This window comes from Phodopus roborovskii, unplaced genomic scaffold (genome assembly GCF_943737965.1).
Source record: "Phodopus roborovskii unplaced genomic scaffold, PHOROB, whole genome shotgun sequence".
Lineage (NCBI taxonomy): Eukaryota > Metazoa > Chordata > Mammalia > Rodentia > Cricetidae > Phodopus > Phodopus roborovskii.
The window spans coordinates 9996814-10016731 of NW_026126602.1; the positions used below are offsets into that span (position 1 = coordinate 9996814).

The following is a 19918-nucleotide window of genomic DNA, read 5'->3' on the forward strand; positions in this document are numbered from 1 at the left end:
AGGTTAGGCCCCTCAAATCAGATTTGCATATGGGAAAATCTCTGTGGAATGTTAGCCCATTACATCAATATTAATCATGTCCTCTTAAGGGCTGGGTAGTGGGTACAAGTAAACATCACATTTGAATTATAATTAGGAAGACCATATAATTTATCATGTGAATTAAGACATTTTTTCCAGCCTAAGTATTTATAGTCTTGTGTAGATAAACAAGACTCTATTACAGAAAGATATAAATTTCAGGAAATGACTTCCATCTTCATGATTTCTCTGAAATCTGCCTTAGCCAATTTTCAGATTGTCCAGTAGTTAACATGACAGGAAGACATTGTTGACCCTTCTCCATATATCCTGATACTTTTTGAGCTTATGTATCATGTGGAATCTACCCCATGCCCAGGAGAACTATTCTGGCTTCTCCCCAAGAAGCAGCAAATGATTTCATTTTCCCAGTGAATTTGAGAAAACTGAGAGTGCTCAACTGAGTCACCAGAAGGCTTTCTCTGGTGAATCTGCCCACTCATAGCACAGTGGTATTCTGGAATGATTTGTTCCACCTGGAAAGCATTCTGGGCAGGGGTGGGTGGGAGGGAGGCAATGGGTGCTGATAAATTGGGGAAGTTGGACTTGAGGGACTTAATTAGTAATACACCTGTTCTGGTCACAGTTTAAGTCCCCTTTCTGCTCCAGCCTGTCAAGATAACGATGCTAAAAGTAACATCCATTTGTTTAGTTTCTGCCCCCACATCTCAGTATTTCCATCTTTTCTGAGGACTTCTTGTTTCTTACCTTGAGGTAGGCAGCTGTTTCAAGCCAAAGTCTGTGTGGTTAGTATGCTTAGGTTTGATCTCTCTCTCTCTCTCTCTCTCTCTCTCTCTCTCTCTCTCTCTCTCTCTCTCTCTGTCTCTGTGTGTGTGTGTGTGTGTGTGTATGAGAGAGAGAGGATGTCTGAATGATACATATTTGTGCATATCTGTGTGAGTATGGGCAGGTGTGTGCCACTGCATGTGTGTGGAAAGTCAGAGGACAACCTTCTTTTTTGAAAGAGTCTCCACTCAAAACATCCCCTGGCCCATGAGCTCCTGATGATTCTGTCCTCTTCACTTTCCATCATCTTGTAGGAATGCTGGAATTACAGATGCTTCCGCCACTTATCTGGCTTTTACATAGGTTCTGGATATTTGAGTTCTAGTCCCCGTGCTTGCAGAACAAGGTCCTTCACCCACTGAACCATTTCCCTAGGCTTCAGGATTGAACCTCTTGCATATTGAAAACATAGTCCCCCCCCCCCCTTAGTGTCTCATTGCCTGTGCAGCCCTGGACCAGATATCTTGATTTGGCTATTTTGAGGAGGATCTTATATTCCCATCTATACTTCATCAAATGGACTTGAGCTTGAGTAGTTTAACTTTCTGTTAAAAGTTCTCTACAGTTGTTTTTATCTCCTTATGTTAATTATTTTTTTCAGATCCATTATAAAGAAGAGTATAAAAAATCCAAGGACAAGTGCACATTTGTGACTGATACCCCTATGCTAAACCATGTAAAAAATATTGGTGCTTTTATTTCTGAGGTAAGGTCTGCAAAGCCATCAAATGGACCATGCTTTTCTTTCTTGGGTTTATATGGATAAAAATATACATTAAAGTTGGAGAATAATTTTGAAAGAAACACTGAATATTGGTCACATCTAAATTTTTTCTATGAACCAAGTTAATATGTGTTAATTGATTTTACTGTATTCCATTGGTGTATGTTGTTATACTGTATTTTGACTATAGTTATCCATTATATTATTATGAAATTTATATTATGAAATTATGAAATTTATATTATGAAAATAAATATTTTTATTTACATAGGAGAAAATTCTGGTAGCATGGTTAATTTTAGAAGTTTTAAATTATTCATTTCCTATTGTACATATTTTGGAGGTAGATAATTGAATACCATACTGAAAAAACAAGTAAAATTTGTCAGCTAAATCAATCAAGTATGCCATCTTTGATAAATAATTTTAAATGAACTCTTTGAGTAGGCTGAGACTCAGCTGGAGAGAGGCACTGGCTAAGAAAGCAAAGTGAAGGAATCACTCTATTTCCAGTTGACAAGCCACATAGCCTCTCCTTTGGGCATTCAGCTCCACAGTCCACAGTGGGTCCTGGAGCACCATGTTGTAATCCCTATGCTGAGGATTTGCATTAGTCTGTGAATGAACTTGAAGAAGAGAACGGATAAGGCAGCCTTGTAAATGACTGACCTCTAGTGTTTTGTAAGTTGTGTTGGAAAGAGATAAATGTGATACACTCAGGATTATCTAGTAATGTGGAACAATTTTGAGAAAGCCAGTCCATTTTCTGTTATTATTAACAGCATCTTTAGCTATGGGGACAAAAGGCCTATGAAGGATATGCTCTATCAATCAACTTCTGAGTGGGGAGGGCTATGGAGGCCTCATTCACCGAGCATGAAGAAATATGATCGTTTTTCCTTGTGTTAGCTACATTATTCATCTTGTATAGAGAAATTGGTGTTCTCAATTTGTGATTGATTAATTTTCCTGAAGGAGTTAACTGCAGAGCAAAAATTACAAGTGGTGACCTATTGTATCTCTAAAACCCAATTTTCCCAAGAGGAAATGGTGACTGTTTGTCTTTTCAAGTAATGACAGAGCTTGTTCATAGTCATGCAGGCTGAACACACACACTCACACACACACACACTTGCACAAAACTTACACAGACACACAGAGACATACCCATGCACAAACATGCACACAGACACACACAATTACACAGAAATGCATACACACACACACACTTGCACAAAACTTACACAGACACACAGATACATACCCATGCACAAACATACACACAAACACACACAATTACACAGAAATGCATACACACACAGACACACACACTCACAAACACACACACACACATGCACACACACACACGCATGTGCACACACAGGATAGAGAGATGGAGTGAATGAGCCTCTATCTTCCACTGTGGCAAAGGAAGCCAAGAAGGTTTTAATAAAAGAATATTCCTCATCTTCCTGTTACTATTATTATTTAATTATACAAGTTTAAGGACTTAACCTGACAATTCTATACATTTATACAGTGTATTCTGATAAGAACTTAGTAGTTAACATTGTTTTTCATCTCCTAAAAACAGTTTTTATTATCAGACACACAAAAATTGTATATACGTCTAGGATGAGTGTCATGTTTCCGTAAACACATGATAGGCCCTGAGCAATTCAGGGGAACTTTGTCCTTGCCTTATTCTTTATCTGCAGCCTTTGTCTTCCCATATTCATTTTTTTCACAAAATAAATAGTAATCTGTTGAGAACCATGTCCCCCCATAGTTCTGTAGAACACAGGGACATATTCATTGTACCTAATTGTCTGAGTTCCTGTTATCTAACCTCACAGTCCTCCAGTGTCTAGTCATTACTATTGTTTGCCTTTAGGTTTTAAACAATAAATTCCAATGCCTTGTATTGTGTGGCTAGAAGGTTGCTTTGTCCTTAGACCATTTGTTCACTGGCCAAACACATGAAACTCTCAACATACAGACTTCAGAAATGCACAGATCAGAAAAGAAACACTCCCATGTCCTTCCATATCACACTTAAAGCTCTCTCTACAATCCACTAGATTTATTTATTTCTGTCCCTCAGAATATGCCCATCAGATTTATTGACATAAATATAAATAGCCTGCAGGTTTTTAAACCAATTATGTTTCTAAAGCAAGCTTTCTTTTGTATTCCCAACAGCAAAAAAAAAAAAAAAAAAAAAAAAAAAGCTTATATTTTTTTTCCTCTTAGGCAAAATACAAAGGAACCATTAAGGCTGATCTTTCCAATTGTCTATACAAGCACATGCCAGCTACCATTGACAGTGTCTTTGCAAGAGAAGTGTCGCAGCTTCAGAGTGAGGTATGACTCAAATTTGTAACTGTATGGAAGTTATTTGGCATTTTTATGAACATTGTTTTTCTTGGGTACCACAAAGATAAATTTAGTCTGGTTAAACTAAACGGATGTTGGAAGCAACTGGTCTATCTGCCAATCATCTCAGGTGAAACGGCAGAAAATGAAGGAGCCTTCAGGTATCAGGTCTGTCATTGGTCACCTCTTTGTTTTACCTCCTCCCACTCATTTCTCTTCAAAGAGCTGATTCCAGCATCGCCCACACTGCTTCACAGAAGGACTTCTGAGAGCTACTTCAAATAAGTCTCAATTTAATGTCTGCTCCCTAAGCCAAGAACATTTCAGCAGCATTTAAAGTCAAGGACATGGGTGATGGCTGGTTTGTGCCATGTGCAAGTCCATGCTCCCTTTGCTAGACCAATGCTCCACCACTACTTTGTTCTTGGCATGTAGTTTCTATTCAGGAGATCTGCAGCTACTACCTAGGGACTCCACCTGATGAGAGTAACTATTTCCATGATTCTAAGTTGCACAAAAATGGAAGGGATGTCATCATGAAAGCTCATTTTGAGTTCAGGAATGTAGGAGGTGGGGTTTCCCTTAGAGGAGATTGGCAGGTAAGGCATTCTGAGTGTCCTCCACACCTGAATTTCTTGCTACAGAATTTCAGCCTAGGTTATTTTGATGCTTTTTGGCTCATTGTTTTCTTCATATCACAATCTGATGATGGTGGTGTTGGTGGTTTGTACTTCATTTTCTGTTATTCATCCCTCTAAACTTGGTGGAAGAAACTCCTTGGGCTCATTTCCTGTCTGTTCTTGGAGCAGTCCCCAGCACATATGGACTATACACACAGCTGCATATGTTGGAGTCCTTCTAAAGACAAGCTTCCCTACGCATAGTTTATCTTCTTCATGTGTCATGCAGGTCTATGATAGCACACATGTGCCAGCTGGGTGCTTTTCACTTTTCTTCATTTGATCCTTTCAACAACTCCACCAGGTATCCCTATTGTAGGGCTTTAGAAACAAGCACAGAGAGGGTGAGGAACTTTCTCAAGGCCACACATCTAGTAGAAACCAGAGCCAGAACATGCATAGATAGCTAATCTGCCTCCAAGGTCTCAGTCCTCTGCACATGCACACTTCACCTCTCCTGCAATGTCTACTTCTTGCTTTCTTATCAATCTGATGGGAGATGTCATTATGTATATATGTTTCTCATATTGGTTTAATGAATAAAGCACTGTTGGCCAATAGGAAAGCAAGATAGGCGGGACTAGGGGACAAGGAGGAAAGAAGAAGGAGTAAGGAGGAGTCAAGATGGAGAGTCTGGAGAGAGCTGGACGCCAGCCGGCTCTCCGAGGGTAAGAGGAGACCACTTGGAAATACATAGATTAGCAGAAATGGGTTAATAATTAAGACAGAGCTAGCTGATAAGAAACTAGTACCTGGCCAACAGCATTATATCAAATACAGAGTCTCAGTGTGTTAATTGGGACAGGCGCGGTGGTGGGACAAGACCGGCCGCAGGAGGAAAAACCTACTCCTTACATCAATCAATATGTTTCTGTTTTAGAGTACATTTTAAAGAGATAGCCTCAAATGTAGCCCAGGCTGGCCCCTCACTCACTATATATACATACATACATACAGCTGGAGTAGAACTTGAACTTACAATCCTCCCACTTCAGCTAGTATTATGAAGTCATGTGCCACATGCCTTGTTTCAGAAAACCACTTTTTTCTTTAAATTTTTATTTTTATTTTTAAGTAGTTATGCCTTGGATTTCAAATAATTCCCAAATAAATTACCCCGGAAAAATACTAAGCATAGAACTCTACTTGGAACATCTTTAAGTAATTCATTATTCTAAATTTAAGTATTCACTGTGTCCTCAGCTTGGCAGTGAGTCTATCTCAACTATGCAAGACAATTCTAAAAATATGTGATGGTGAGATTCTGCATGGCTGACTGGGATGAGTATGTCCTTTACTTGTCCTGCCAACATCTGGTCACTTAACTCTTTGTTGATGACATGGCCACTTAACAAAGCATATAATTACAACACATCATTTGATGTGGAACAAGTAACAATTATGCAAGAAAAAAAAAGGAATGCATTTTTATGTTTGTGATTGGTGAGCTGACAGTTTGGGATATGTGCTGGATGGTTTTATGTCAACTACATACAAGCTTAAGTTATCTAGAGGAGAAAAATCTCAATCAAGAAAATGCTTCCATAAGATGGGGCTGTAATCAAGACTATAGGACATTTTCTTGAATAGTGATTGGTGCGGGAGGACTCAGCTTTTTGTGAGTGGTACAATTTCTGGGCTGGTGGTCCTGGGTTCTATAAGAAAGCAGGCTGAGCCTGCCATAAGGAGCAAGCCAGTCAGCAGCGCCCCTCCATGACCTCTGTATCAGCTTCTGCCTCCAGGTTCCTGTCCTGACTTCCTTCAATGACTAACAGTACTGTGGAAGTATAAGACAGATAACCCTTTCCTCCCCAAGTTGCTTTGGTCATGGTGTTTCATATCAGCAATAGAAACCCAAACTAAGACAGGATACTTGAATTTAATTTTTTTTAAGTATAAGAATCTTCTCTCCTTCTTAGTAAGCACATCAAACCTTGAAAAGTAGTACTTAACATGAAAAATAATTCATAGAAGATATTTTATAATTTGTCATGTTTTTGTTAGGATGTTACCATGTAAATTTTTACCATGTTCTCCTATGATAGATACTACAGGGGAGGGCTGGTATGCACTACAAGTTATGAATACTTCCCCTGTGATGAGAAAACTGATTCTCCATAAGATGTCTGTTTCAAAGGCTGACACAACTATAATAATGTGTGTGTGTGTGTGTGTGTGTGTGTGCGTGTGTGTGCACACACACACACACACACACACACACATATATATATATATATATATTATTATTATTACTGTTAAGATACTGATTCTGAATTTTACCTGGAAGTAAAAGGCAAGAAAGAAGATGTATTATCTGCAAGTGTCTGTATGTAGTTGTGATATCCTCAGGCTTGAATAGAAAGTGTCTTGCTGATTACTTTTATGACCTACAATCTCCTAACTTTTCAACAAACTCTTGTCTGAAATCAAGTTGCACATACTCTTGAACACTCTATTCCAAGATTGTCAGTTTTCCAGACTGCACTATGAAGAAAACAAAATGCCTGTGGTATATTTGAGTGGACTCTGCTGTAAGGAATTTGAGAGGAGGAGCACATTCAGCATGCCTTATATGTTGGCTGTATTTAAGGGAGAAGTTTCCCCTACATTTCTGAAATCAAAATGAATTGACATGATGAAAGCTCTTCTGCATATTTACAACTCAGAATCACTAGACTACCTATTCCCACCTGGTAACTAGCTTGAAAGGGATACTGAGCTATGGTTATACTTTCTTATAGAATGTGCTTGGTAGGAAGAACTTCAAGAAATAGTCCTAATGCTTATAGGAAACCATTTTATGAGTTATATAAAATTAAAAACCTTAAAGAAACCCAAGAATGGAATGGAATATGCCATAAAGTGATGGGATTCTTGCCCACATGGCTGTTTCCTGTCAAGGGCTGAATACTCCCTCAACACGGAAGTGATCTAGGTAATTTTGGTCCTAGAACTTAGCAAACTTATGAGATTCCATGTTTGTGTCAGCAGTGGCCATAGGCTTCTGTGTCTCAGTTCATAGTTGTCTGGAGGATGGAACTACAGTACACTTGCTTGAGTGATACTTTAAAAGTAGACTGTAAGTCAATATATATATATATATATATATATATATATATATATATATGTTCCTATAAGTAAGTGTGTGTGTGTGTGTGTGTGTGTGTGTGTGTATGTATGTAGTGTATGCATATGTGTGTATTCGTGTATAATAGAAAAATCTCCTGGAAGTAAAACTAAGCATTAACCTGTAATCCCAACACTCAGGAGGGAAATAGGAGGATCAACATTCGAGGCCATCCTGGCAATATAGTGAGTTCTAGGTCAGTTTGGGATACATAGAACCAAATTTCAAAAAAAAAATCCTACTATAGGACAAAATATGATGAATATAAATACATTATCACACACACATTGGGTAGACTCTGCAGTTATTGATGGTGCACTTTGATTTGGCTGTGCAGCTCACAGCGCTCTGAGTACTCTCAAAGTGGGAGGAAATAGATTGAAGTTAGGGAAGCATTACAAACTGACAGATCCTTTAAAAATTAAATTTATCAGAAAACATATAAGCTTGGCATCGCTGACATCATTTCCATTAGCTATTTAAAGGAAGAAAATTGCTATGATAAATTAAAGTTCAGCTGCCTCCAACTTGATGCAAGCTCAGTTTTAAAGCACTGCTTAGTAGCAGCTATAAATGAAATGACTATTTAAAAGCTGAAAGTAGAAAATTATGAAGTCTCTTTAAGAAAGAGTGCTTTTTCAAATCATTCTGGATGAGTCACTATTTCTATGATAACTCATAAAATGATTGGCTGCATTAGTTATGTTTATGAAGTCACTTGTGGTATTCAGTCTCAAATATGGAATATGGAAGTTTTTCATGGTTTTATTGACTTGGCCACCCGTTAAACCCTCCCTTTCTTCAGAGGTATAATATAAAACATAAGTAACTGTGGTAATGGACTGTCAACCTGTGTGGAGTTTTCTCATTTAACTAATTGTTGAAAAATGTAAAGATGTTCATCGTAATTATGTGTCTTCCTGAGTAAACAGAGGAACACACCATAGCAAGAGGAATTATACATGGAATGTATGAAGTGCTGAGTCTTGGTAAGCAACCAAATGTACAGGATTGGACACAGGAACCTGACTGGATTGGACTGAACCAGATTTAAGTGTGTTAATATTCAGAAATTCCCACACAGCCTAGAGATGTGTTAATATCATCTGGCAGTTGGAAAATGATAAGCAGGATTTAATTATGTAATTCTCACAAGATAAGTTAGATCATCCCAGGTACTTTAGGGAAGGTTAATTGGGAATCCGATCTTGGGAGCACCTTGTAGGGTGCGGAAGTTCAGCCCTTCAGTCCATGTGGACAGGATGAACGCTTGGAAGCTGGTGAAGGCTGCCTTCTCACATGGAAGTTCTGTATTGTCAGCTAGTTTCTCTCCCTGCAGCTACACAGATCTAGCTCTGGAGAACAGGTTGGAGGTTTGATTGAAAGAACAGAGCTCACAATATTTAGAGCATGTGACATCCCAGGATGATACTTAGTAGTAAAAGTTTTCAAGAAAATATCTAAATGTGGAGCCAGAGAGGCCACTGAAGTGTTGAGAGTGTGCTATACAGCTTTTAAAAACAGTAAGAGTCAATGCATGTTTTTTTTTTTTTTTTTGAAAAATAGTCTTATTCTTACAACTTGAGTCTTTTGGACTGCTGTATTAATAAAGTTAAGTTGGAACCTAGTTCTGTTTATAAACTCCTATGAGAAGTGGAACTTTATGAAAATGCTGAAAAACTCATTTATCCATTCATTTTATAAGTTTATTGCATTTTTACTCTGTGTTATTCACTATGATAAGCACAGGATATTAAAAGATGTGTAAGATATCAAAATAGCTCCCAAGGAACTCATATTGGTGACAAATTCTTCCATTAAGTTTCACTATATTCTTCTTACTGAGAGGACACTTTGTTTTGTTCTTGTTGAACACTGTCCTCACATTTTATTTTTTGTTTGCTTTTATTGCCTTATATCAAGCAATTTAAAGTTCACTTAATGTGCTTGCCATCATTAGACTTTGTATATACTGAAATGCATTTTGCTTTTCTTTCTTCCAGTTTTTATTTTCATTTATTCCTATATTCACTTTTTTCATTTGTTCATTTGTTAGTCATTGGTCATGAATTGGTAATGACTTGGCAAATCCTTTGATGCTGATTTTTTTCAGATGCTATTGTGGAGTGTGTGCATTCAGAGAGTTTCAGTAAGGGAAGGCAGATGATAGGTGATTATTCAAAAAATAAATAGCTAATAGGAATTGTGAGAGAAATAAATAAGATGATGGTAAAGGCTGAGGATAAGAAAAGATTTCCTTTATGACTTTATTTTATTACCAGCTATGTTGTCAGGTTTGGCTATGCCACTTCCTGAGGTATTTTCCACAACCCCTATCCAGCCCAATAAAGAAAAAACCTAGAATGGTACTAATGGACAGTATTGGGATGATGTATTCCTTATGGAGAACTAGGCTTGAACTATCTGAGAATTTTGCCTATATGTTAAATAGTCTCCCTAACTGGGAAATTTAATGATGACTATCATATTATATAAGTCAATCATTTGTGTCTATATAAAATCAGAACCTTTCATTTAAAAGCAATTCATAGCATAAAATAATTGATGGCACAGGAGAGATGGCTCAGCAAGTAACAGTGCACATGTTCTTTTCAGAGGACTAGAGTTCAATTCCTGACACCCACAACCACCAGTAACTCTAGCTCCAGGATTATCTGATGCCTCTGGTCTCCTTGGGCATCTGTACCCACCCATCTATTCTCTCACACAGACACACAGACATATATAGAGTTAAAACTTAATTAATAAAATAATTAATCTTTAAAAGTAAACAATTCACTTTGACACATTCTTACTGCTCTCTACTTGGTCAATTGCTCCCTCTAAATTTAACCTTGCACATTTGTAACCCTGCAAGCTCTTGGTTGTTGAGGATTTCCCCAAACTGCTGCCAAGACATAAGGAAGATGAATAAAATTGACGTTTTTAATTTTTTGTTTAAGGATATTTGAGATAAACTGCAACTTTTGAGTTATGAATCTAAAGTACAACACTGATCTGAGAGCATTATCTTATTAGAGACTCTTAGGCAAATTTAACTGTCAGTTAGCAAACCAGAGGAACTTAGCACAGGGTGTTTAACACACCTCTAAGTGAATCTAATCCTTGTGTGTGTTTGAAGGTTGCCTACAAGCAGAAGCATGATGCTGAGAAAGGGCTCTCAGGTTACGCTCACATGAAGGAACCTCCGGAGGTGAGACATGCCATGGAGGTCAACAAACACCAAAGTAATGTAAGCAAGCTCATTCTTACATTTTTTTTTTTTTTGTGGGGGGGAAGAATGGATTTAGGATTATTTTGTTGAGATTAAAATATTATGGTACTCTAGTCACAGGGACGTTAACATTTTTTATTTGAATTATTCTGATGACTGTCATTAAAGCCTTTGTTGGATACCTTTAAATTGTTAGACATTTCAGGCATGGTAAATTTTGCTTTGAACAAGACTCATGTGGATGCTGTGACTAGTTTGGTTATCAGCCTTTACTGAACTTCTTTTACCTTGTGTGGAAGTTCATGGTCTCTACTCCAGAATGGAGGGCTCCAGAAGAGTTACAAACTCTAGTTTTAGTGTTTGCTTTATTTTAGAAGGCTTATGGGGCTCAAATTATTGAATGTAAGACAGGGAAAGATACAGACTAGGAAAGCAGGTTCCTAATGATTTAGGAGCAGGATCCAAGAGGAAAGACATTAAAGACAGCACATTCCTTCTTTGCTTTGAAGTTACCCAGTCCTTCAAGGCTTCCATGCATTTTATTGATTACTGCTGTCATTGCAGCCTAGAAACATAATTTCTCCCAAGTTATAGAAGAATTGTGACTTTTCTGGGCTCCAAAGAATGTATGAACTGTTGATTAGGTTCTTGGTGGGTTAGTATCAGTACTGATACATCCTGATCTAGGTGGGACAAGAAGTCCCCTACCCCTTCTTAGAAGCCTTCCTTTTTCATCATCTCTTATAGAATCTGCCCTATCATGTTGTGCTCTTTGTAAGATCTGGATAAAACCAGAAACTTTCATTTCAAAATAAACAGTTTATTCTGGTGACTGCCTTCCGGGCCTAGTCTTTAGTTGTCATTCTCATCACCGTGACTAAATAGTTGGCAGAAGCAACCTTTGGGAGGAAAGAGTTATTCATTTGGTTCATGGTTGTAGAGAATTTGCAGTCCCATGTTGAAAAGGATCTGGAGTGGTTGTATCCATGAAGGCAAGAATGTAAGATGCAAGAATGATCTCACACTAGAAGGCAGAGATCCAAATCGGATCCAGGGAAAGACATAGCATTCAGAATTCCACCCAAACCCTTCTACTTCTGATGGTAAAGGCCTATTTCCTAAAAGTTCCATAGCCCTCAAAGGCATGCCCCAGACTTGTCACCAACCATCCAAAACAGAGTCTGCAGGAGACACTTTAGGCTCAAACACTATAGCACTTTCTTTGCACAGTGTGCATGGTTACTTGATATTAATTTGCAGCCTGTAAGTGTTTAAGTGAAAATCAGAGTGAGGCTTGACATTATGACCCAAACATAAGCTACTCACCAATGCCAGAGTGTTCCCATGGACACCTTGGTGCTGGTGGGAGCTGAAAAAGCTTAGGGTCTGCAATTGTCTGTGTGGTTAGTATTTAAGGGAAAGGTTTGCAAAGTGTTGTTTGCTCATAGAGGGACTGTAATATTCATAACTGCTACTTGCACAGCTCAGCCACATATCAGGCACTGTGCCAAGACTGGTCATCTCCAGTTCTTAAAAGAATGCTGTGTTGAGCTGCATTTTGTAGACAAATGAAATGAGACCAAAGGAATCAAACTCCCAATTCTACCTTTTCAGGGCCATCACACACCCCTCTGAAAGGCCATTGGCAATTAGTCAAGCCTTTAAATGAGAACTAAAAGGGTGGAGGCAATAGAAGTTATTGTCTAAATTCAGGTGCTCTGCAGGAAAAAAGAATCACATCTTGGGATTTTCACTGTTTGAACTGAAGAAACCTTGAATTCAAATGCAAGCCTGGTGGTTAGCGGGTAGCTTGTGGCCTGCGGTGGAGGCTAGTGTTCCCTGGAGTTGCAGAAACCCTGTCTAACTCTGTTGTTCCCTGAAATTCAAATACTGAAGTTCCTTATGATAAGACCCAGGCTTATCATTTTAATTCTGTCTTTCCTTTAAAAGGTCTGTGATTGAGGGATGGGGGGACTAGAGCAGAAAGCCCCTTTCTCCTCTGTTCATTACTGTGTACTTTTGGGGAAAGCAAGTGTTTACTTACATTCCTCTGCTGACTTGGCTCAACCTTTACATGCAAAGTTTGTACATATAATAGGATTTAGAAATTGTTTTAAGACTATTTACTCAGATCTAAAGTGAAAAATGATGTTTGTATTCTACCTTGAGGTAGTTGATATTCTCCCTGAGCCAAGCATCACAGAACAATACACTTGCTGTCCTGACAACAGGCTTTGCAGGGAGAGCCAGGACATGCACTTTCTGCTTCAGGACTATAAAACATAAAGCACTATCTCTCAGGAGCTGCCTGAAGAACAGAGACATAGAATTTCCTAGTAGAATTATTCTTTTACATTGGGGATGTCACTTTAGTCTTGGACACAAATGACTTAATATCAAATAAAAATTGGGGGCTAGGGAGGTGGTATTGTTGGTGAAGGCTTGTTGTCAAGCTTGATGACCTGATTTAGATCCCTGGGACCTTTGTGGTAGAAAGGGGGAAAATGTCTCTGATCTCCACATGTATGCTATGGCATAGACACGAGTTTGCACAGGTACACACACACACACACACACACAGAATGAGAGAGAGAGAAAGACAGAGAGACAGAGATAGAAAGTAATAAATAAATAAATATCGGATTATTCTCTACAAAAAATGAAAATCGTCTTGTTAGCTTTGTACGTATCCACACAAATCCAGCCAGCTTTCTAAGCTCCATCCATCCAAGGCTAGGCACTTGTTTGTGTTCTGGAGCTTGCAGAGCTGCTCCTCTTTGCCCCACCTCTTACTAGGATGCTCTCCGGTGGGCCGAAGAGTGATTTTCAGGTTTTCTATTTAAACATATACGAATAAACAAATGATTCTGCCAGGTCACCTTCAAGTAACCCGGAGCCTTAAGGTGAACAGTATTCAGGGTGGCAGAGAGTAGTGGTAGGCTCTTGCATAACTCAAAATTTTAGCCGAGTGATCATAGACGATGAAAAGCAAAAGCAGCCTTCCTCATGAAGGTCTCTACTAGAGCACACATTACAAAAGGAATTTGGCATTAGATAATGATGAAACTATTTGCTTTGGCAAACAGTGTGGATGACCACGGACAAGTTACTTGTCTAAAGAGCATAGCCTTCACATCTCTCAAATGGGGGCAGCAGCTGTAGTTACTTCCAAGGGTTAACTCAAGTTTTAAATGAGATGATATCTGTGAAGAGCTGAACAGAGGGTCTCCTTCCTTCATGAAACAGAAGGCCTATGTGGCCTCCTCCAGCTTTGGGAGGTGATTTGAGAGTTTCAGGTGATATGACAGTTAACTCAAACCAATAAAGAGAAGTTTAATTGTTTAAAGAGTCAAATCCCTAGGAAATAAATATGAGGAATGTATTAGGTTAGAAAGGCAAATTCAAAAAGGTCCCCAAACCTCTTTCCTATTGATACAAACCTCTCTCTTATTGATACTATCATGAAAAACTGATTCAAACCAGCCAATCTAAATCCTTTCATATTTGAAGGGATGTGCCCCTGGCACATTTTTCTAATATAATTAGAGAAACTGGAGGTATTTTTCTCCTGTGATTTCCCACCAAAAGATAGGCTTGTAAAGAAAACCTTGGTTCCATTATTATATCTCATCAAGTTTCCACAGTTAGGAACGGGACAGTCTTTCTGGTCAAGTGGATTTCAAGTAGCTAGATTTAGTTTTCCAGGTTGGGAAGCTCATGGTAGGACTGGAATAGTTAGCTTTCTTAAGTTTGTATTGCTAACCAGTTCAATGTGCATTAAAACCTGCTCAGTGAGAGGAAAGAGAGACTTGATTTTTTCCCCAAGCATGATGTATGTATTGTCCTAAGAGTAACAACAACTTATCAGCAGTTAAGTTTCTGTCCCATCAGAAAGTGGAAAATCTTGCAGATAATTCAGTAAAATGATACTGGGAAGACAATTATGGCTTTCTGAAATTCCCTGTGCGATTAACAGTAACAGTGACTTAGGATTTAGCATTAAAAATAGAAATATTAATGTTTGATTCATCTCTTAGAAAGAATCATTAGAATTACTCATTCTTTCTCCAGAGGTTGTGGTGGTAAATGAGATCAAATTGTGAATAAGAAAATGTTTATTGGCTACCTAATGACTTATAAAAAATGATGACAAAAGTGATAGATTGGTTCTAGCTATAACTAGTTTATTCCATCTCTTAGAAAATCAGTTTTTTTTCCTCTCTGCTGTATAGCATCAGGCCATACCTGTGCTTTTATTCAAAACATTTATTTATGTTTTTTCATGGAAAATAATGTTTAAGTGAGTGAAGAGGGCCTGTCTGGAGGCTGTGGTTTAGCTGATGGTACTTTTCAGTATGTATGAGGTGCTGTATTTAGTGTGCAGTGCTTAAAAATAAGTTCCAGTCTATGTGCCAGTGTGATGGGATCCAAGAAGGTGCTCTGATAGCAGCATTTCCTTTAGAGCAATTACACTCTGAACACCGTTAACTCTCTGTAGACTGTACTATTCATTTCTCCTCCATCAACCTAGGATGTCTTCTTTCTTGTCTAGTTTCACCTCATAGTTCTTCACTGGAGTAGCAGAGTGACTGGTTCTGGTCCAGTGAGATTTGTCACCTTCAGGTCTGCCTGCTTGGACAATGCTTGTCCTCTGAAGGCACTATCTGTCTGAGCCTCTCTCTCTTCTCCAAGTGCATCACCTTTTCTTCAAAGACCATCCACAGAGGCTTTGCTTCTGTTCAGTTTATGAGTTCCCCAACCAAGGAATCTCAAATGACCATTATATAACCCTGAAGAGCTTGCTGTGAATCCCCCGCATCTGTGTATGCCTGTACTTGGAGAGCAAACATCTATTTCCCTTCTACTTTCAAAATCCCAAGAGCATTCCCTTTATCAGCCTATTCTAACCCATAACTAAAATAAGAGATGCTGGAGGATGGTTCTGTTTCTAGAAGGAAGCGTTGATAGAGTTCAGTTGAGTCAAGACAGATTCCAACAGGGACATGGTGGGGACTTAAGGAGTGCACATAAACTAGTTAGCATAGTATGTGACACACTGAGCATGCTGCATGAATGAAGGAACCCAGAAAGACCTGGCCCCTATGCAGCAGAAACAGAAATACTGAAAGCTGAGAATACCTGGAGGCTAGGAGACAGCAGAAGTTCATAAAGGTATGAGGCAAGGGCAGAGCTGAACATAGTGAGACAGGGGCAAAACCCAGAGCCAGGCTATTGGTGGAATTCAGCTCTTTAATGGAGGCCACAGAGCACAGTATGACTCTGCAGAAAACCATGAATGGATGTTTCTAGAGTAAGTGACAGGAATCCATCTCAATGTACCTCAAGTAAAAATGGCAAGTTTATTGGTTTATATATAGCCATGCATTGATATCCACTGGAGAGTGGGCTCAGGAGTTTTGTACATACCAAAAAAAAAAAAAAATCAATGGATGCTCAGGTTTTTTATGTAAAATAGAGTATTATTTGCAATATGAGCTTTGCATTTCTGCTGTCATAATTTAAGCCACCTCTAAATTATTCACAATACTTAAGATAGTGTTTAAGTGCTAGGTTAATGGTGGTTGTTTTGCTCAGGGGATATTGACACAATTTTCTTTCACAAATATTCTTAATCTACAACTGAGTCCAAGATGCAGAATGTGTAGTTACAAATGAGGTTGGAGGCCCAGCTATAAATAGAAAGCTTAAGCTTCCTTCGGGCAAGCTGGACGAAGACCCATCATGCTCTCACAAGAAGCCTTCTCCTGCTCCTTAGCTTGGCTCTGTTCAGTTCTATCTGTTGGTTCCAACTGACAGTGTCTGTGAGGACTTAAGGAGTCAAGGGCTGTCTCTAACTTAAGCCATGTTTATAGTAGCTGACCCCAGAGCAGAGAAGGCTGGCACTTTATCTCTTTTCTTTGTGTCCTGTGGGTGACTCTAGTCCTGGTTAAGCCCTAATCATGATATCTAAACTTGTATGCTACTTGATCGGGTATAGGAAGGTTCTGCTGCATTAGTGAATACTACTTACCACACTGAAAGAATAGGAAGCATTTCCCAAATGACAAACACTAGGGGCCTGGGGCCGTGAGGCAGTCCATAAAGCACTTAGCTTCCAATGATGAGGACCAGAATATGGACATCCAGAACCCATATACAAAGCCAGCACAATAGCACACACCTTTATTCATAGTAATGGCAAGATCTGAGGTGGAAAGAGACAGCCCCAGGTACTCATAGGTAAGTCAGTCTGGCCTGTGTGGAGCAGTTTCATGCCTAGAGTAAAAAGTAGAAGATTCTAGAGTAAATGGTAGAAGATTCCTGAGGCCTAGCACCTGAGGTTGTTCTTTGACCTTCTTTGTTCTTTGACATTCACTTGTATACACACACACACACACACACACACACACACACACACACACACACACACAAGAAGACAAGTAATCCACCCAGGAGGTCATGCTGCCACCCCACACACTGTCAGTCAGCCATCCTAACAGAGGGTGTGACTGACAGCTTGCTACCTGAGTGTCCTGGATGACAGCCTCCCTTTCCTGTGGCATTTCTCCATCAGTGGGTGCCATGGGACCCAGCGATGGAGAACTGGTCCCTGCACTCTTCTCCCACTTGGCTCTGTGGCGTCCTCCTGTTTGAGTGTGCAGCTCATGTCAATCTTAATATTTGTTTTGAGTCGCATATGCTGGCCTCTAATTTGCAATTTACATGGATGATGGGGCCCTATTCAAAATCCTGCTCCTGCCGCCTTTGTACCGTTCACCTCTCTCCACGCAGTCATTAGGCGGAACAGCATATAATTAGGTAACCCATGTAAAGCTGAGGTTTCTGAAAGGTTGTGGTTCTTTTCAAAACGTGTGGGTTTCTGTCTTTCCCCCCATTCTTCTCTAGACAAGAAGCCATTTTCCCCTGTGTGTGTGTGGGGGGGCTTTCATGAGAACATGATAACTTACAAGCAGTTAGTGGTGGAGGTGGGTAATAATTTTGGTTTGTTTTCACCTGTTTACCTAGCTTGTGTTTAACTCAGAACAGACTGGAACTGAGGTGCTGTCATTTGCAGATGAGTACATTGGTTTTTGTAGCCAATGAAAGCACCCTGCTTAAGGAGTCCTGAACATTTAAAATCCACCCCATAAAATAACTCAGTGTTCAGTGAATTTTTATGTTTCTTTTACTCCTTGCATGCATAAAACCTACCTAAAATTACTGATTATGGAAAAGCTTAGGAGAATCTAGGTGCTAGAGAAAACAGATGTTCATGATGAAATCATACTAATTGTGTTTAAGCTGTGCTCACCTGTCAGACAGGTTCATGATTATAAATGTAGTTTTAAAAAAATAGTCTTGGTGTTAAGGCAAATACAAGCTCATGAAAGATAAAGCAGTTGCCTCGCATTTCACTGAAATGAAGTCACATAGTGCACTGGAAATCCTCTGAAGTGGTAATGTCCAATTGTTTTTACTCCTGATTATTGCCATTGAAAAAAGTGGGAAGTACAGCTGTAACATTTTTAAGCTCCGAAAGGTGGGAAGAAAATAACAAGTAGGTCAATACTACCATTACTGGGTCACAGTGGACCAGTTAGGAATCTATTGGAATCAGATACTTAGGCTGCACTTGCCTACATCCTGCTAGAGGATTGAAAGTAATCCCAGAGCTGTAAATTTTTTAATGAATAGTCATTTGGTGCCATTGCAGAAAGTTTGCTGGCAATATTACGAATATGTTGTGCTTGTTGTTTGGTGACCCAGTGGTTCATATGTCTGTATTATATACTCCTTTATGTTCTGACAAAAACAAAGATAGTTTTAAAAATGGCCATAAACTTTGCACTATAACTTTAGCAGAAAATATTCTAATAGACAAGTCAGCCTGCCTCTGGTAACACTGCCAGACAGAGCTGTATCTGACTGCTAGGACTGTAGATTGTGACACATTTCATGACATAGAGAAGCGGGTGAGGAGTTGCTGGCCATCATGCACTGTTGTAGCTCTGTTCTAGTCTTTGCAATCATCTGTCATCTGTGTGTATGTGAGACTGCAAGCATACACACTTAGGCACAAAACATTTTCATAGATGCTATATATAAAAATCATCCAGATTGGTTTATGCCTTATTTTTTCTCCCCTATTTCATAATATAAGTCTATTTTAAAGATATTAATGAGACATGGGATAGTATAAAGAGTTAGTGTATCAGTGAAATTATACTATCTGAACAAAAGTCATGAAAAAGTAATTTAAGGTCTGTATTATTAAAGCTACCATGGCAAGGAGAAATAATTCTATAGGAGTGAAGATAGCTAAATGAAATGACTAACTTATTCTTTTCTCCACTCAAACTGTCTCTTTGATCAGATTTCTTATAGAAAAGATGTGCAGAACACCCATACTTATACAGCGGAGCTTGACAGACCAGACATCAAGAAGGCCACACAGATCTCCAAGATCATAAGTGATGTAATTTATCTCTCTGAATATTATACTGATGTGACTTCTTTTTTATTTTGGAGGGAGACAGAGCCCAGCATTGGTAGTTGGTTGGTTAATTCAATTAACATAATCAATTCATTTGAATTAATGACACCTCAATTTCATCCTGAATTATCCATTTAATTATGTAAATTTCGGGGTTTTGCATGAATTGCCCATGTTCGGCTAGACTGTATCGAGTATTAGCATATTTTTAGAGGAATGCACACTACTGGGTATATGATGACATTCAGATGTCTCAGCTTGGAAACCAGACTTGTCAGTCTTCTGATCCCGTGTAATCTCTCACCTTCTCCCATCCAGGGAGCTCAGCCTGGCCTCTTCCCATCTGTTGCTGGTGACTTGCCGATTCTCTTCTACCAGCACTTACTTCTGACATTTCCCGCATACCATGGTGGTG

General features: G+C 39.0%; 1 protein-coding gene across 1 annotated transcript in view; it reads left to right on the forward strand.

Annotated features, from left to right (window-relative positions):
• Nebl (nebulette) overlaps positions 1–19918 on the forward strand; it is a 117856-nt gene that overhangs the window by 7120 nt on the left and 90818 nt on the right. Inside the window, exons 3-6 of the mRNA XM_051205639.1 lie at positions 1469–1573; positions 3845–3955; positions 10917–11027; positions 19384–19485. Coding sequence (XP_051061596.1) covers positions 1469–1573; positions 3845–3955; positions 10917–11027; positions 19384–19485 — 429 coding nt within the window. The remainder of the gene's footprint in view (positions 1–1468; positions 1574–3844; positions 3956–10916; positions 11028–19383; positions 19486–19918) is intronic.